At 56.0% G+C, this 13,910-nt stretch overlaps 1 protein-coding gene across 1 annotated transcript; it reads left to right on the top strand.

Moving 5' to 3' along the window:
- Window positions 1–314: 314 nt before the first annotated feature.
- TUFT1 (tuftelin 1) lies at window positions 315–13,018 on the top strand. The gene is made up of 12 exons (XM_072358715.1): window positions 315–498; window positions 3,810–3,884; window positions 4,793–4,897; window positions 5,153–5,239; window positions 7,041–7,112; window positions 7,920–8,033; window positions 9,002–9,130; window positions 9,877–9,971; window positions 10,481–10,586; window positions 10,949–11,032; window positions 11,615–11,715; window positions 12,120–13,018. The coding sequence occupies exons 1-12, from the start codon at window positions 427–429 to the stop codon at window positions 12,172–12,174; spliced, it is 1,095 nt and encodes a 364-aa protein (XP_072214816.1). The 5' UTR covers window positions 315–426; the 3' UTR covers window positions 12,175–13,018.
- Window positions 13,019–13,910: the final 892 nt, after the last annotated feature.

Here is a 13,910-nt window from a genome sequence, read left to right as displayed (position 1 = left end):
CCATGCCCAACCCAGCACCCACTGCAGCACAGCCAGTCCAGCTCCTTCCGGCAGCGCTGGGCTGCACCAGAAGGGCTTTGGCACCAGTTTGGCACCAGTTTGGCACCAGTTTGGCACCAGTTTGGCACCACTTCGCCATCTCAGCACCCCCCAACGCAGCTCAATGGCCCCGTGGGTGTGGCCAATGTGGAGGTGGGTGTGACAGAAGGGGGCGTGGTCTGAATGAATGGGCGTGATTTGGAGGGGGCGTGGCAAGTAGTGGGCGTGGCCAGAGCAAAGAGGGCGTGGCTTCCTGGCGGATATGGAGTGCTTGTAGGAAGGGGCGTGGTCCAGTGTGGGCGTGGCCTCTGCATTCAGGGGGCGTGGCCAGGAGGGGGTTTGGCCGTATATAAGGGCGGTGTGCGGCGTGGGGCCGCAGTCGGGGCTATGAACGGGGCCATGAATGGAATGCGAGGGTGGTGTGCAGTTCTGGATGTGCGGCCCCACGGAGAGAGCCCGGTGAGTGGGGACCTTCCCCGGGCAGCCCCTCAGCCCTTCCCTCGGCTATGGGGCTCCCCACAGCGCTGGGGGGTGGTGGTAGGGTCAGGGGGGTGTGGGATGGGTAGGGTGGTGGGGTAGGACAGGGCAGTGGGTTGGGGAAATGGGATGGGATAGAGTTTTGGGATGTAGTTCTGGGGTGGATGAGGCTTTGGGGTGCCCAGGTTCTGCCCCATGGCTGTGGGGCAGGATAACCTGGCTTGGGTGAGCTGGGTGCCGCTCCGTGCCCCTTGCCTGTATCCCTTTCCTGTGTTCCTACTTCTGTGGGCCCCCTCCCCATACTCCCATCCCAGCATCCCCACATCTGAAGCGCTGGTGCCAGGGGACGAATGTAGCTGAGTGGATGGGGATAGAGGAGCAGCTCCTGAGCCGTGCGGTGCTGCTGGAACCCCATCGGATCTGTGGGATCCTGGGGACCCCCAGCCCTCCCCGTCGGTCATTGGTGCTGCATTCTTTAAGCTCACGGCCGTGTGTTCCCGTCGAGAGGCCCCGTTCCCGGCTCGTGTTTTGGGATTACTCATTGCTTACAGAACCACCCCGTGTTTTCCCTCCCCTATCGCTCACTTTTCCCCATTGCAGGCAGTTGCGGAAGGGCTCCGGGTGGGGCTGGCAGTGTCCCAACACCGCGGCTCCATCCCAGCGTGGGGTGAAGCTCCGGTGTGGGGCTGACGGGCGCCGCTCACCCCGCAGCTTTCTGTCAGTTTTTGGGGCACCGTGGCGTCCCCGTGCCCGGCCCCACCGGGTGACTCAGCCCCAATTCCCGCAGCCTCCTCCCGGCCTTATAAGGAGCGGCGGCGGCGTTGGGCTCGTTTGGTTAATGGGTTGTTAGGGTGATAAGCGCCTGTGTCACGCCGGGCATCTCTGGAGCTCGTTGCTAATTACTGCTGGTGATGGCCCCCAGGTCAGGTCTGGCCTGTTCCTGCCGAGCACTGGGATGGGATGCACGGTGTTCATCAGCCCCATAGGGCTGTGTTGAGTTTGGGGGTGAGAAAAGTGCCAAAAGGTTGAAAATGGTCTTCCGGAGAGTTGGCCTCATCGGAATCGCTTAATTTATAGGGAAATTGCCTGTTGTATGGAATGGCCTCTTGTAAGGGGATCTTCTCTTTTGGGGGTGTTTGGTCCCAAACAAGAGGTGTGGATTTGTGGAGAGCTTTGGGTCGGTGAGCTCGTGGTGTGCTGAGATCTGCACCACCAGCATTGGCTGACTGTGATGCGGAGGGGGGGAGCGGGCGCCGTGTGGGGTTTGGGTTCTGTCCAAGCATGAACTGAGCACGAGGTGCCCCATTACCACTCTTCCTCCTGCGGGAAGTACCCAAATCTGCTGCCTTCCTGTTGTGGGGTTCTGTGCTGGAGGATTTGGGCTGGCATGGGGTGACCCCGCAGCGCTTCCGACTTGGAGCCCAACCCATGGTGAGGGCAGCCCCCACTTGCAATGGGACTGATCACAAACCGAGGTGCTGTGGGGACAGCAGTGAGCACAGAGCCCCGGAATGCCGTGTGGGAGCACGGTGGAGCTCAGGGATCAGACAGTGATGTGTTGGGCTCAGCAGGACCTCCAGTGTGCACCGTGACCACCCAACATCCCCTTACAAAGGGGTTTGTGCCTCACAGCCCCTCCAGGGCATCCTCAAAAGCCACCACTTCGGTGCTGTAGGGAAAGGGCAGTGCAGGCAGAGATGGACTGCACCGGAGCACTCGCGGCGCTGCAGAGGATGTTCCTCCTGGAGCAGCCCTACAACTCCCATCCAATGCTCCATCTGTGGCACACGGCACTGGGACTGCAGAGCCCACCCGTGGCTCCTTGCTGTGCCTTGTTTGCATCACCCCGGTGCTGGATTGATCCAGAATGGGGGTTCTGTCGTGACAAAAGCACCCTCATGCCGACTGATGCGTCGCTCCGAAGGCGGTGATGGAAATCGGCATTGCGCTCCTCGCTTATCGCGGCGCATCTTCCCCGGGAGCGGGATTCCCTTTGGAGCATTGGCAGCACCCCACCCTCGCGTGGGCTTATGGGGCCAGGGCTGGCGTGGGATCCTCCGGTTGTAAACAACGCTGTGAGTGGGGCCACGTGGGGCGGCTGCCGGGATCCCTTCGCTCAGATAATTCTGTGATTTCACCATCTCTGAGGTCACTTCCAACCAACCGCCCTGTGACCCCGTTGTTCTATAGTCTGTAGGGTCCCTTCCAACACAACCATTCTATAATTGCGTGATTCTGTCAGCTGTGGGGTCCCAACCCGTCCATGCTGTGATCCCGTGGCTCAGTGATTCCTTTTTGCTTCCTATGTCCGTGGAGAGACGCGGGGATGCTTTGCATGCAGGCGCTGCCGTGAGCTGCTTCCCTGCCCTGTAAAACCGCGGGCGCTCTTCTGACCTCAGCACCACAATGAGTGCTGTGGGTGCTGCGTGTGCTGCACGTCGAGCTTTGCATTTTTTCCAACCGCTTCGACCTTCTTGCTTCTTCCATAGGAAAACCTTCCCCGGAGAAGGGGTTATGGGATTAAGCAGTCAGTGCTTTGTGCGGGGTGGAACCAAGGGGTCCCTGCAGGAGGAACCTCCTCTCCCAGGAGCCCAGGCAAAACGAGAGCAGCGTACACCCAATATTTTGGAAACAAACCCATGGCTTGTTGAGACTTGGGCGGCGCAGAGCGCTTGGAAGCGGAGCGGCACAATCCTTTGGCGCTGCTCCGAGGGTGACGTGGCCAGGCGTGGTGTGGGGCGGGCACCAATGGGGCTGGGTGCGGGGTGCTGAGCGGCCCCAGAGCACCGCAGTCTGCTGCAGGGTTGCCGGGAGCATGAGTGACCCTGGAGCTGGTGAGGTCAGTGTGGGATGGGTTTGGGGGGGCCCAAAATGGGGCAGTTTGGGTATTGTGAGCTGCTTTACAGTGTTCTGCGTCCTCTGTGCCGAGCGTCACCAGGGTGCCCACGCTGGAAGGCTGGGAAGGGTTTGGGCAAGTAGTGGTGCTGCTGATGGCCACTGTCCCTCCCCTCAGCTCTGAGGGGTTGATCTGGCTCTATCTGTGTGGAGAGGGCAGAGGAGGAGAACCTGAGCTGCTTTGCCCTTCTCTGGAAGGGTCCCTGGTGTGGTGGCTGTGTAATGAGTCCAGTGGTTGCTCCTTTGCACTTCCTCCTTTTTGGCTCCTCTGAGCTCCAATGGGCGGATGTCATTGCTGTGTGATAACTCACTCAGTTGGAGTCGGGTGTTGTTCTGAGTGCTGCAGCTTCCCAGCTATGCCAGGTGGCTGCAACCTGAATCCCACCCTCTTGTTCCAGGAGAGCGTGAAGGTGCTGAGGCTGACGCTGCCGAATGAGCTCCCGGGTGAGCGGCGCGAGCAGGTGAAGCAGAAGGTGCGCTGCCATCAGCACAGAGACACCACGATGGGTTGGCGTGTGTGTGTGTGCCTGGGTGCAGGGGGTGCAAGGGGGGGCTGAGAAGGGGGTTTGTGAGCAGCTGTGGGGAGGGGGCTGGTCCTTAGGGGATCACAGATCTGTGGTTTGGATTGGAAGGGGTCCTTGAAGGCCATCTGGTCCCACCCCTCTGCAATGAACAGGGACAAGGTCCCCTCAATGCAAGCCATTTATTTGGTCTTATGGTTCTGGAGGTGATCTGTAGGGCTCCTTCCAACCCAACCATCCCGTGGTGCTGTGGTTGGTCATTAGGGTCAGAGGATCACAGAATTGTTTGAGTTGGAAAAGACCTTCAAAGGTCATCTGGTCCAACGCCCTTGTGATAAATGGGGACACCCACAGCTCCTTCAGTGCTCACAGCCCATTAGCCTGACCTTGGGTGTCTCCAGAATGGTACCACTGCCCACATGTCCCTGTAAAACCTGTGCCAGTGCCTCAACGCCCTTCTCATAAAAACCTTCTTTCTACCCTGCCTGTCTCCCTCTTTTAGTTGGAAGCCGCCTCCCCACACATGCTCTGCTGAAGAGTCATTCCTGTCTCTCATACAGCCCTTTAGATCCTGAACACTGCTCTCAGCTCTCCCAGAACCTTCCCCTCTCTGGGCTGCACAGCCCCAGTTCTCAGCCTGTCTTACAGGGGAGGCGATCCATCCTATAGATTGTTCCATCCCATGGAAGCTCTGTGAGCTGGAAGTGCAGCTCCTGGTGCATTCAGCATTTTAGTGTCAGCTCCTTGGCTGTGCACAGTGTTGCACTGCTTTGCTGCAGCACACAGTGCTGATTTGCCTAGCGTTGGGCGAGCTGTTCCAGCCAGGCTGGTCCCAGAGCTCTGCTCTTTGTGTCTCGCAGCCGGTGGGAAAAGCCTTCGCCATGGTGGCCAACAGATCAAGCAATGGCCACGCACTGGCATCCGAGCGCATCAAGTCCAACGACGGCGACGAGGAGATCATCAAGGTGGGTTCCTGGTTCCTGGGGCTGTGTTCAGCAGTAAGAAAATTGGGGGAAAATAAAAGGTGGTATTGGAGGCTGAGAGGTACCCATTGTTTTCTGAACATGGTGGGGAAAGAGAGGGTTGGAAGAGGAAGGGCAGTTGTTGGCATTCAACAAAGCGTTACCTGCTTTGTGAATGGTGAAGTGGGAATGTGTGGAATGTATCAGAGCGGCTGGGGTCAGTGCTATGGGGTCGGCGCCGACATTCCTCTCTTTCAGGTCTATCTGAAGGCGAGGGCTGAGGGCAGCGCGAACCATGAGGAGCACGTCAGCCAGCTGAAGAGTGAAGTTCGGCACATCCAGGAGGTATCCAAGACCCCCAGGGGCTCGGGTTGCATTGCCACACCGTGCTGTGCCGCGCCGTGCTGGCAAACTGGCTTAACCCTCCAGTTTGTTGACTTGCCCGTACAGGGCAGTCGTCTAATCAAGCGCCATAAATTAATTCAGCCTGACTAATTGCTCTGCTATATGGACTGAATTTGAAGAGAATTGCGCGATGACTTTCCCCCAAGGCTGTCCCCTGCGTGCCTGGGTGCGGCGGTGCCTCTCGTTAAAAGGCAGTTTCTTTGGAATGTCTCATCTCCCAAAGTAAACTGGTTGATGAGCTCTGGGCCCATTAACCCTTCCTCTGCTCCTGCTGGGATACAGCTGCTGGGGAAGCGGAGAGCTTGCAAGACATGGATGTGGTTGTTTGGTGGTTCTGGGCAGCATGACTTAGCCAAAAATTGGGGAAGAAACTGGGGGAAAAAATTGAAGAAAAAAAAATATGAAAAAAGGAGAGGGTTAAATTTGGGTTTGCTCTCACATGAATTTCTGTGCTGAATTTCTCTGCTAGCCCCAGGACAGCTGTAATCCCATGCGTGAAGAGACAAGAATTAGCTCAAGCTGTGAGCCATGGTGGTGGCTGTGGTGTTGAGGGGATGGAGCAGAGGGGATGGGCTGCCTTCTGCCCCACTGCACCCTCCCCAGATGCTAAACCAAGAGGGGCTGCAATCCTATAACTGCGTGGTGTGTGACTGGGGCATGGAGCTCAGCACCTCCAGCCTCAAAACCAAGTGGTGCTTTATGGGGGCAGGGCTGAAGCCACGCTTCTGTGCCATCGGAATGCTTTTCTTTGTGAAGGGCTGGGGCAAAGCCTGCACAGCACTGCCCTGCTCACTTTCTCTGACTAATTTGGGGAGCTGCACGTCAAGACTGTGCATGTCGGAGTCCTGCGGGGAGGAACAAGGGTCTTCCCAGCACTTCAAAGGTGTGATCGATGAGTAACGCAGGAAAAATCCTCCCCATTGTTGCTCTCTTTTGGGTTACTTCTGCCCATGAGTGTGAGAAAGCCGCTGGGTGAGGACGGTGCCCTCGCAGCAGAGCTCCCATAGCATGCAGTGTAGGGATGCGATAGATCATAGGTTGGTGCTGGGAGGCCCCCGCGTCCTTGTTTGGTTTCTTTGGGGTTGAAGGACTCTGTGGTGTGGGTTGAGCTAAATTGATTTACTTTTGCCAAGCTAGAAGTGTTTAGAAGAAACTGCAGGAAGACTTAAGTAGTAAACTTGAGAGCAGACAAGGAGGTGAAGAGCACACACAGGTAATGGGAGTGTGTCTTGGGTGCTGATTGACAGATGCTTTGTAAAACAAACAAAAAATGTCACCTTTGGATCCACAAAGTGATGAAAGGGGCCTTACAGGTTATGGTGCTTGTAGCACCCACTTGACAACACTCATAGAATCGTAGAGTATCCCAATTTGGATGAGACCCATAAGGACCATCCAGTCCAACTATTAGAAATCCAAAGTTGAAAGGGACACATAAGGATCACTGAGTCCAACTCCTAGAAATCCCAAGTTGGACAGGACCCGTAAGGATCATCTAGTCCAGCCTGTGGCTCCACGAAAGACCACCCCAAAATCAGACCTTATGTCTGAGAAGACACCTACAAGTAACATGGGAAACCTATACAATTGGGTAAGAAGTCAGGACGTGGGACGCATTGGTATCACGCGCTCTCTGCATGCTTCTTTGCCAGAAATGGGGCCGGGATTGCTGCGGGGCTGTGTTGGGTGTGCGTGGCTGTGACGTTGGTATGATAGGGTTGGTGCTGCTTGTCCCACACAGGTGGTGTTGGAGGAGCAGAATGGGAGCTGGCTGCACCCCGAGAGGTTTCGCACTGAGCCTTGGGAGGAGCAGGTAGGTGGAACAGAGGGGCATCAGCTTCACGTGGCTTTAGTTTTCTGTCCTCAGGAAAGGATCAGGTCCTCGCAAGCTCTTGCAGTAGGGTTTTATCAGTGACAGGACTGAGTACTGCCCAGAACAATAGAAGTCATAGAACCATTGGGATTGGAAGGAGCTGCTTCCACCGTCCCTGCAGCCTCCATAGGGCTCTTCCCAGCAGTTCCCCGTCTGCCTGGAACTGGGGAAACCTGCACTGGGCTCAGTGCTCCAGCTGTGCCCTCCCCAGGGCAGAACAGAAGAGAGGAGTAACACCCTGCCCTGCTGGTCCTGCTCTGCACAGTGCACCCCAGGGAACCACTGGCTTTCTTGGCCACCGGGGCACACCACTGGCTTATGGACAACTGTTGATCAACCAGGACACTTGGCCATAAAAACACACTGTTGTGATCCAGGGTCAGCTGTTAACTCTCTGTTGATCAAGTGTTGGCCAACCAGGACACCACTAGTCTTCTTGGACACCAGGGCATGCTTCTGGCTCATGGTCAACCATTGGTCAACTGTTGGTCAACCAGGACCCCCAGGTCCTTCTCTACAGAGCCCCTTTCCAGCAGCCCCCAACATGCACTGATGCTGTGAATTTCCTCCCCAGGTGCAGAATCCTACACTGTCCGTGGTGATCCCCATCAGGTTCCACTCCACCTGATTCTCTCAGGGGCAGGGCACGTTGCTTCAAGGGCTGGAGGCTAGAGCTAGGTGTGGGAGCTGAGGGGATTCCTTGGGTACCTCCTTGGTGTTGAGCCTCCCCCATTAATGTTCCCACAGGACGAGGATTGTTCAGGAGATGATGTAGAGAAGATGCGGCAGACAGTGAGGAGGCTGTTCACGAGGCTGCAGGAGGCTGAGAAATGCCATCAGTTGGAGAAGAAGGACCTCGAGGTGAGTGCATTGGGTTCTTCCCCATTCAGATTGGGATTCTGAGTTAGTTTGTTTTTGTTTTGGAAGACATTGGCAGCTTTCCCATCAGCGTATATAGTTGTCCTATCCATGCAGTGCTGTGCCCTGGCTCCTGTTCTTTAGAGTTTGGTGCCTCTACAGCCTCTGCCCCCTTCCTTGGGATGGGTCAGGACATGGGCTGTGCCACTATCACCAATGGCCTCTGTCACCTCCACATGACACCTTCCCTCTGCTGAGTTGTGCTGGCACAGCTGCTGTGCTGTGTGGTCCCCTCAGGTTGTGTTCCTGTGACGTCCCAGCTCCCATCCTGTCCCACAGTCCAAACTGGTCCCAAGAGCTCAGGGCCTGCCCTGAAGTTGTTTAGGAACAGAACTGGGGACATGGCCTGGAGCAGTGACCACATCTTCCAGTGCGGGGACATCAGTGGTGACACATGTCCTGGTCATTCTGTGCAGGAAGCCACGTGTCCATGGTGGCACGCAGGGATCTTTTTAGCATTTTTGGTTGGATGTGATGCCAGCTGTGGGCTCTCAGCCTGGACAGAAGCATTGGGGACGGGTTTGGGGATCTTCAGGTGTTCTGCACTTGCCTTGTTGGAGCCCAATTCCTGTGCTGTGGGGACACACAGGGCACATTTGTCCCTTCCTCACTCCAAGCATTGGTGCTGGCTCTCAGGGTCGGTTCAGAGCAGGAGGAGCCCTTGGATGGTCCTGCACCACACGCGGCTCAGTACAAACATGTTCCTTATGTTGGAGGTGTGTTTCTTGCAAAAGCGTTTCGGCAGTCACTCCTTTGAAGTGCTTTGAAGCTGAGGAGCTTGGCAAAGAACCTCTCTCAGAAGCATGCCAGGCTGCTTGTCTTCAGCAAAACCCTCCTGCTAAGACCCCAAAGCACAGCAGGGCTCTGGGGTTGTGCTGGATGGGCACTGAGGGCTCTCTGTCCCTTTGTAGAGGACGGTGTCACGGTATCGGGAGGAGGCAGAGCAGACGAGCTGTGCCCTGCGGAGAGCAGAGAGGAACGTGGTGGAGAAGGAGCTGCAGGTGGATGAAATGCAGAGGCTGCTGGCGGGGATGGAGAAGGTACCAACACTGCGGTTCCGTGTTCTGCCCCTGTGCACAGCTTGCCTTATCTCAAAAGCCCTCATGGGCCGGCTGCTGGGAACAGCTCCATCCAACTGGTCCTGCTTTAGGCTTGCATTCCCTGGGTCTAGAAGATCTGGTTGTTCTGCGCAAAGCCTTCCTGCTGGGTATCCTAGAGATGAGCACACAGTCTAGACAGCTGCCCAGTTCTTCTCATGGGGGCATTAACAGCCTGCAGCCTGGGTTGTTAATTATCCAGCTGTGGGCTGCTCATAGTAGCATTAAACTCATAAATCTAACAGTGCAGTACAGCACGAAGCAGTGTGAGATTGCACTTGTGGGCCCAAGAGTGGGGCAGAAGAGCATAGAATTGTAGAATGTATGTTGGAAGGGACCCTATAGACCACAGAACCACGGGATCACAAAGTCGCTGGGTCAGAAGGGTGCCTAAAAACCACCCCATCCTATCACAATCTGCCTGCATACAAAGCTGCTCTCCCTCCTATTTATGAGCTCCCTTTAAGCTTTGTGCCTCCCTGCATCCCAGGGTGAAGGAGTGGGTTATCTGCTGTCGGTCGCTCTGTGATGCCTTTGTCTGTCTGTCCCGTGTGTAAGCGCAGGGTTGGTGCAAACAACCCGCGGGCACCGCAGCAGCCTGTGCTGCATCTGTTCAGCTCAGGAGGCACGCAGCATTTGTTGCGACTTGTTTTCCCCCGTGTGTAACTCGGCCCCTCGCCCCGCTGCAGGAGCACAGGACTTTGCTGCTGAAGATGAAAGACAGCGAAGCAGAGCTGGCACGGCTGAGAAGTGTGGAAGATGACAAGCTCGCCGAACAGGACCGGTGAGGCTCAGCCTCTGCCAACGCCGCAGCAAGCCCACGCCGCCGGGTCGGGGTGTCAGCGCGCCGGGGCATGACTGCACATTCCTGTGCAGGGCGTGCTCGTCTCTGGCTTGCAAAACAGCACCCTATGAGCTGACTCATCCCCAAATACCTCCCGCAGTGCAGCCCGGTGCTGCCGGGGACCTCTAGCGGCTGCCATTCTGCCCTGGGTGCTGGGCTGGCTTCACCCAGTTAGTATCCGTGTGCCGCGGGGGTTAATTGGCAGCGAGTCGTTACTGGAAGGCCTCGTTTGTGGGCTGACTCTTCCTGATGTTCCTGTGTCCCCACAGTCTGCCGTCTTTGTGGCTCCTGTTTGGACTGGGTTTGTCTCTTGTCTCTGCTCACTTCGTCGGGTCAAAGTATTTCAGACCTGCATGGCTGTGGGGGGGATGGGAGTGGGGTGAGGTGGGGTTGTGCCCATCTGGGAAAGGATCTGACAGCTGCTGGATTCTCCCATTGTGTTTTCCCAGGTCGGACAAGCTGGAGAAGGAGGTGGCCATGCTGCGGGAGAAGATCCACCACCTGGATGACATGCTGAAGAGCCAGCAGCGCAAAGTCCGCCAAATGATCGAGCAGGTGAGCAGGATGGGCTCAGCACGGCTGTATGGGACTGAGCAAAGGGACGGCCCAGAGCCCTGTGTGACCGCCCCGTGGCAGTGACAAATCCAGCACAGTAGTGGTGGCAGTGGCGCCTGGGGAAGGTAATAAGAGGGCTCTGAAAGAGCAGAGGCTCAAACGGTGCAAACAGAGGCTTCTTCACCCAGGGCTGAATTCACAGACTTAATTTGAGGCTTTTCTAATTGTTTTCTATGCAGATTGTGGAGTAAATGCTGTGGGTGTGAGGCTGGCTGAGCTGCCCTCCTTCCTCCATGCTGCATAACCTATAAGCACATGAAAAGGTTTTTCTTTTTTAAGCCACCATCAATGTTCTCTTACAGCTCCAGAACTCCAAAACAGTGATTCAGGCCAAAGATGCGATGATCCAGGAGCTGAAGGAGAAAGTCGCCTACCTGGAGGCTGAGGTGCGTCCCAGCAGGGTCATTTTGGGGTCTACGTTGGGATCAGGGCACTGCTGGGTACAGCAGCTCTAGGTAGGGCAGCAGCACAGCTGTCCCCTGGCGGTGTCACTTTATGGTGTCACCTGGTGTCACCAAGGGCTGTGATGCGGCAGCTCCCAGCAAAACCAGGGATGCTGTGAGCTCCAGTGGGGTCTCAAGTAACTTCACCTCACACATTTCTCTAGCAGCAGAGCCCAGCTTGCTTGCAGAGCTGCATATGTGTGTCAGAAATTAGAACTGCATTCCAGCCTCGGGGATCATAGCAAGTGTTTTTTGAGAAACACTGAGCTATCATCAGCAGTTCAAGCATTTTCTTCCCTCTGTGGTGATTTGTTTTGCTGATCTCTGTGGAGACATTGTTTGAGCAGAGAACGATTGAGGACTCCCACATTCCAGGTCCTCCCTGGCACCTCTGGGCAGCAGCTCCCTTATAGGGCTGGATTTCTTTCTCCTTAAGCTGCCCCATGGTGCTAGAGCAGCCCCACATTTCCCAGCATAGATCTGTGCCAGCTGCCCTTTTCTTATTGTGGTTCCCACCTCTTGCAGAACCTGGAGATGCATGACCGCATTGAGCACCTGATTGAGAAGCAGGTCAGCCGGGGTGGCCACAGCTCCAGAACACGTTCCAAGTCGGAGTATGTCAGCAGGTAGGTCTGGGGCTCAGCCTGAGGTTCCACATCTCATTTTGGGGCTCTGGCAGGTGGTGCAGGGCTTGGGGCTGCTCCCTCTACCTTCGTGAAGGTGCTGTGTTGTTTCTGCTCCTCTTTAGGGTGATGCAGTGGAACAAAGGTTCCCCATATGGATGATTTATGGGAAGCATTCACAGGAGAGTGCTGGGATCCCACAGCTTTTGTAGAATCATAGAATGGGTTGGGATGGAAGGGACATAGAAGGTCATCTCATTCTAACTTTCTGCCACAGTAAGGGATGCCATCCACCAGATGAGGCTGCCCAGGATTCCATCCAACCTGCTGAATGCTTCCAGCGATGGAGCACTCACAACCTTCTTCCCAGTTCCACCCAGCTGAACAAATCCTTTTTTCTCTTGCAGCAAAAGACTGATGGGCCCCAAACCGCTGCCTCTCATTCGAGTGGTGGAAACATGAGTTTCGAGGGTTGGAGCGAGATGAAGACTCTCCCCTTGTTCTCCTTGACCAGACTTCCCTGCTTGACTGTTCTCTGGCCTCTGTGCTCCGTCTGCCCTGGAGCTGCTGGCGGAGGGCTGCGCCCCATAGGACAGACACGGCCAGGGCGGTGCTGGCAGAGGAAGGAGGGCTGCGAGGTGCCCACGCTGCTGTCCCTTGGGGTCCCACGGATGCCAGCCTGGAGCTGGTGGGGACACTGAAGACGAGGAGCCTCCTGGGCTACAGGGCTGGGCTCGCTTCCCTGCTCAGCCCTGGGTTCGCCAGGGCTGCTGTGTGAACAGCTTCTGAAGGGTCTCATCAAAGCGGAGCCGCCTCTTCAGGTTGTAGTTTGCCAAGGTGGACTCGGGGTTTAAATTATTTAAAAACAAAAACAAAAAAAAACCCACATTCACTTACAAAGCAGGAAATCCTCCTGAAACTGGATTCCTTCCTACAACGAAGCCCAATGAGTTGGGAGCCTCCACCTCCCATCTCCAACGTATCTGCTGCTCCGAACCTGGCGAGGGCTCCTGCGGCCAAAAATTGGTGGATTGACACAATTGAGACGGGTGGTGGATCAGCACAATCAGCGCAGTCACAGGGACTCAATGCTGGATCGATGTGGGTGGATCGAGCTGAGATCCACAATCTGCAGATCGGCACAATTGGCACAGCAACACAACCAGTGGATCGATGCAAACCTTCTCCCCGTCCTTCTCATTGAGTGTAGAGAAATCGTGCCCGGTGTTCCTCTCGTGTTTAAACCCAGAGGCGGTTTGGTTTGTACCTGTATTTATTACAATAAATTATTGGTGTCTTCCAAGGATGTGGCGACAGGCATGATTGCTGCTGTCCAGCTCCAGGGGAGTGTTTGAGGACTGCCTGGCCCATGTTTGAACTGGAAAATACCGACCTGCTTTCTCCGGCTGCTCCTCGGTGAGTCTCTGGGTCGACCTGGAGGAGCTGCTGTGCTGAGCGGTGAGGCAGAGTGCTGTGTGTACACCTCGCATCTGTTAATACAAAAATACACCTGTGTTAAGCTGTCCTGCCTGTACTCTGTTAATAGGGGGGTGTTAATCATAGAGTGGTTTGGGTTGGAAGGGACCCCAAGGATCGTCAAGTTCCAACCCCCTGCTTATAGGCAGGGCCAACAACCTCAGTATCTAATAGTAGACCAGGCTGGTCTTGAACACCTACAGGGAAATGGCCTCTCTGGGCAGTGTGGTCCAGTGCCATAGTGCAAACGTATGGCACGAGCTTTATGGGCTCATGGAGGGGACCTTTAAAGGCCATCTGGTCCCATCACCTTCAGTCCTTAACAACCCTCCGAGCACAACCTGCTGCAGCTGCAGCTGCTCATTAAGCTCAGAGGATCCCAGAATGGCCTTGAGTTGGAAGAGACCTTTAAAGGCCCCACTGTAATGAATGGGGACACCTACGGCTCCATGGGGAGCTGAGGCCATACAGCTCCAGGACGGGCACCGCTGCCCATATATCCCTGCACAGCCGGTGCCTCCCCACCCCTCTTATAGCAACCCCCTTCCTCCTACCCTGCCTAAATCTCCCTTCCCCTCCTCCCATCACAGCCCCATTGCAGGCCGCTCTCATCTTCCCCCCCCCCCCCCCGTTGCCTAGGCGACAGCGTCGCACAGCAGCTCCCACAATGCCGAGCGGCGAACTACATCTCCCATCACCCCCCGCGCCCCGTCGCGCTCTAC

The sequence above is a fragment of the Excalfactoria chinensis genome, chromosome 32 (genome assembly GCF_039878825.1).
Source record: "Excalfactoria chinensis isolate bCotChi1 chromosome 32, bCotChi1.hap2, whole genome shotgun sequence".
Lineage (NCBI taxonomy): Eukaryota > Metazoa > Chordata > Aves > Galliformes > Phasianidae > Excalfactoria > Excalfactoria chinensis.
The sequence above is the reverse complement of the archived record's forward strand: the minus strand, read 5'-3'. Positions and strand labels throughout refer to the sequence as shown.

Bases quoted from the DNA above. Each gene is read 5' to 3' on its own strand.
- TUFT1 (XM_072358715.1), top strand. From the start codon at position 427: ATGAACGGGGCCATGAATGGAATGCGAGGGTGGTGTGCAGTTCTGGAT. The intron at 9,131-9,876 runs GTACCAACACTG...GCCCCGCTGCAG, and splicing joins TGCTGGCGGGGATGGAGAAG to GAGCACAGGACTTTGCTGCT. The intron at 11,033-11,614 runs GTGCGTCCCAGC...CACCTCTTGCAG, and splicing joins TCGCCTACCTGGAGGCTGAG to AACCTGGAGATGCATGACCG.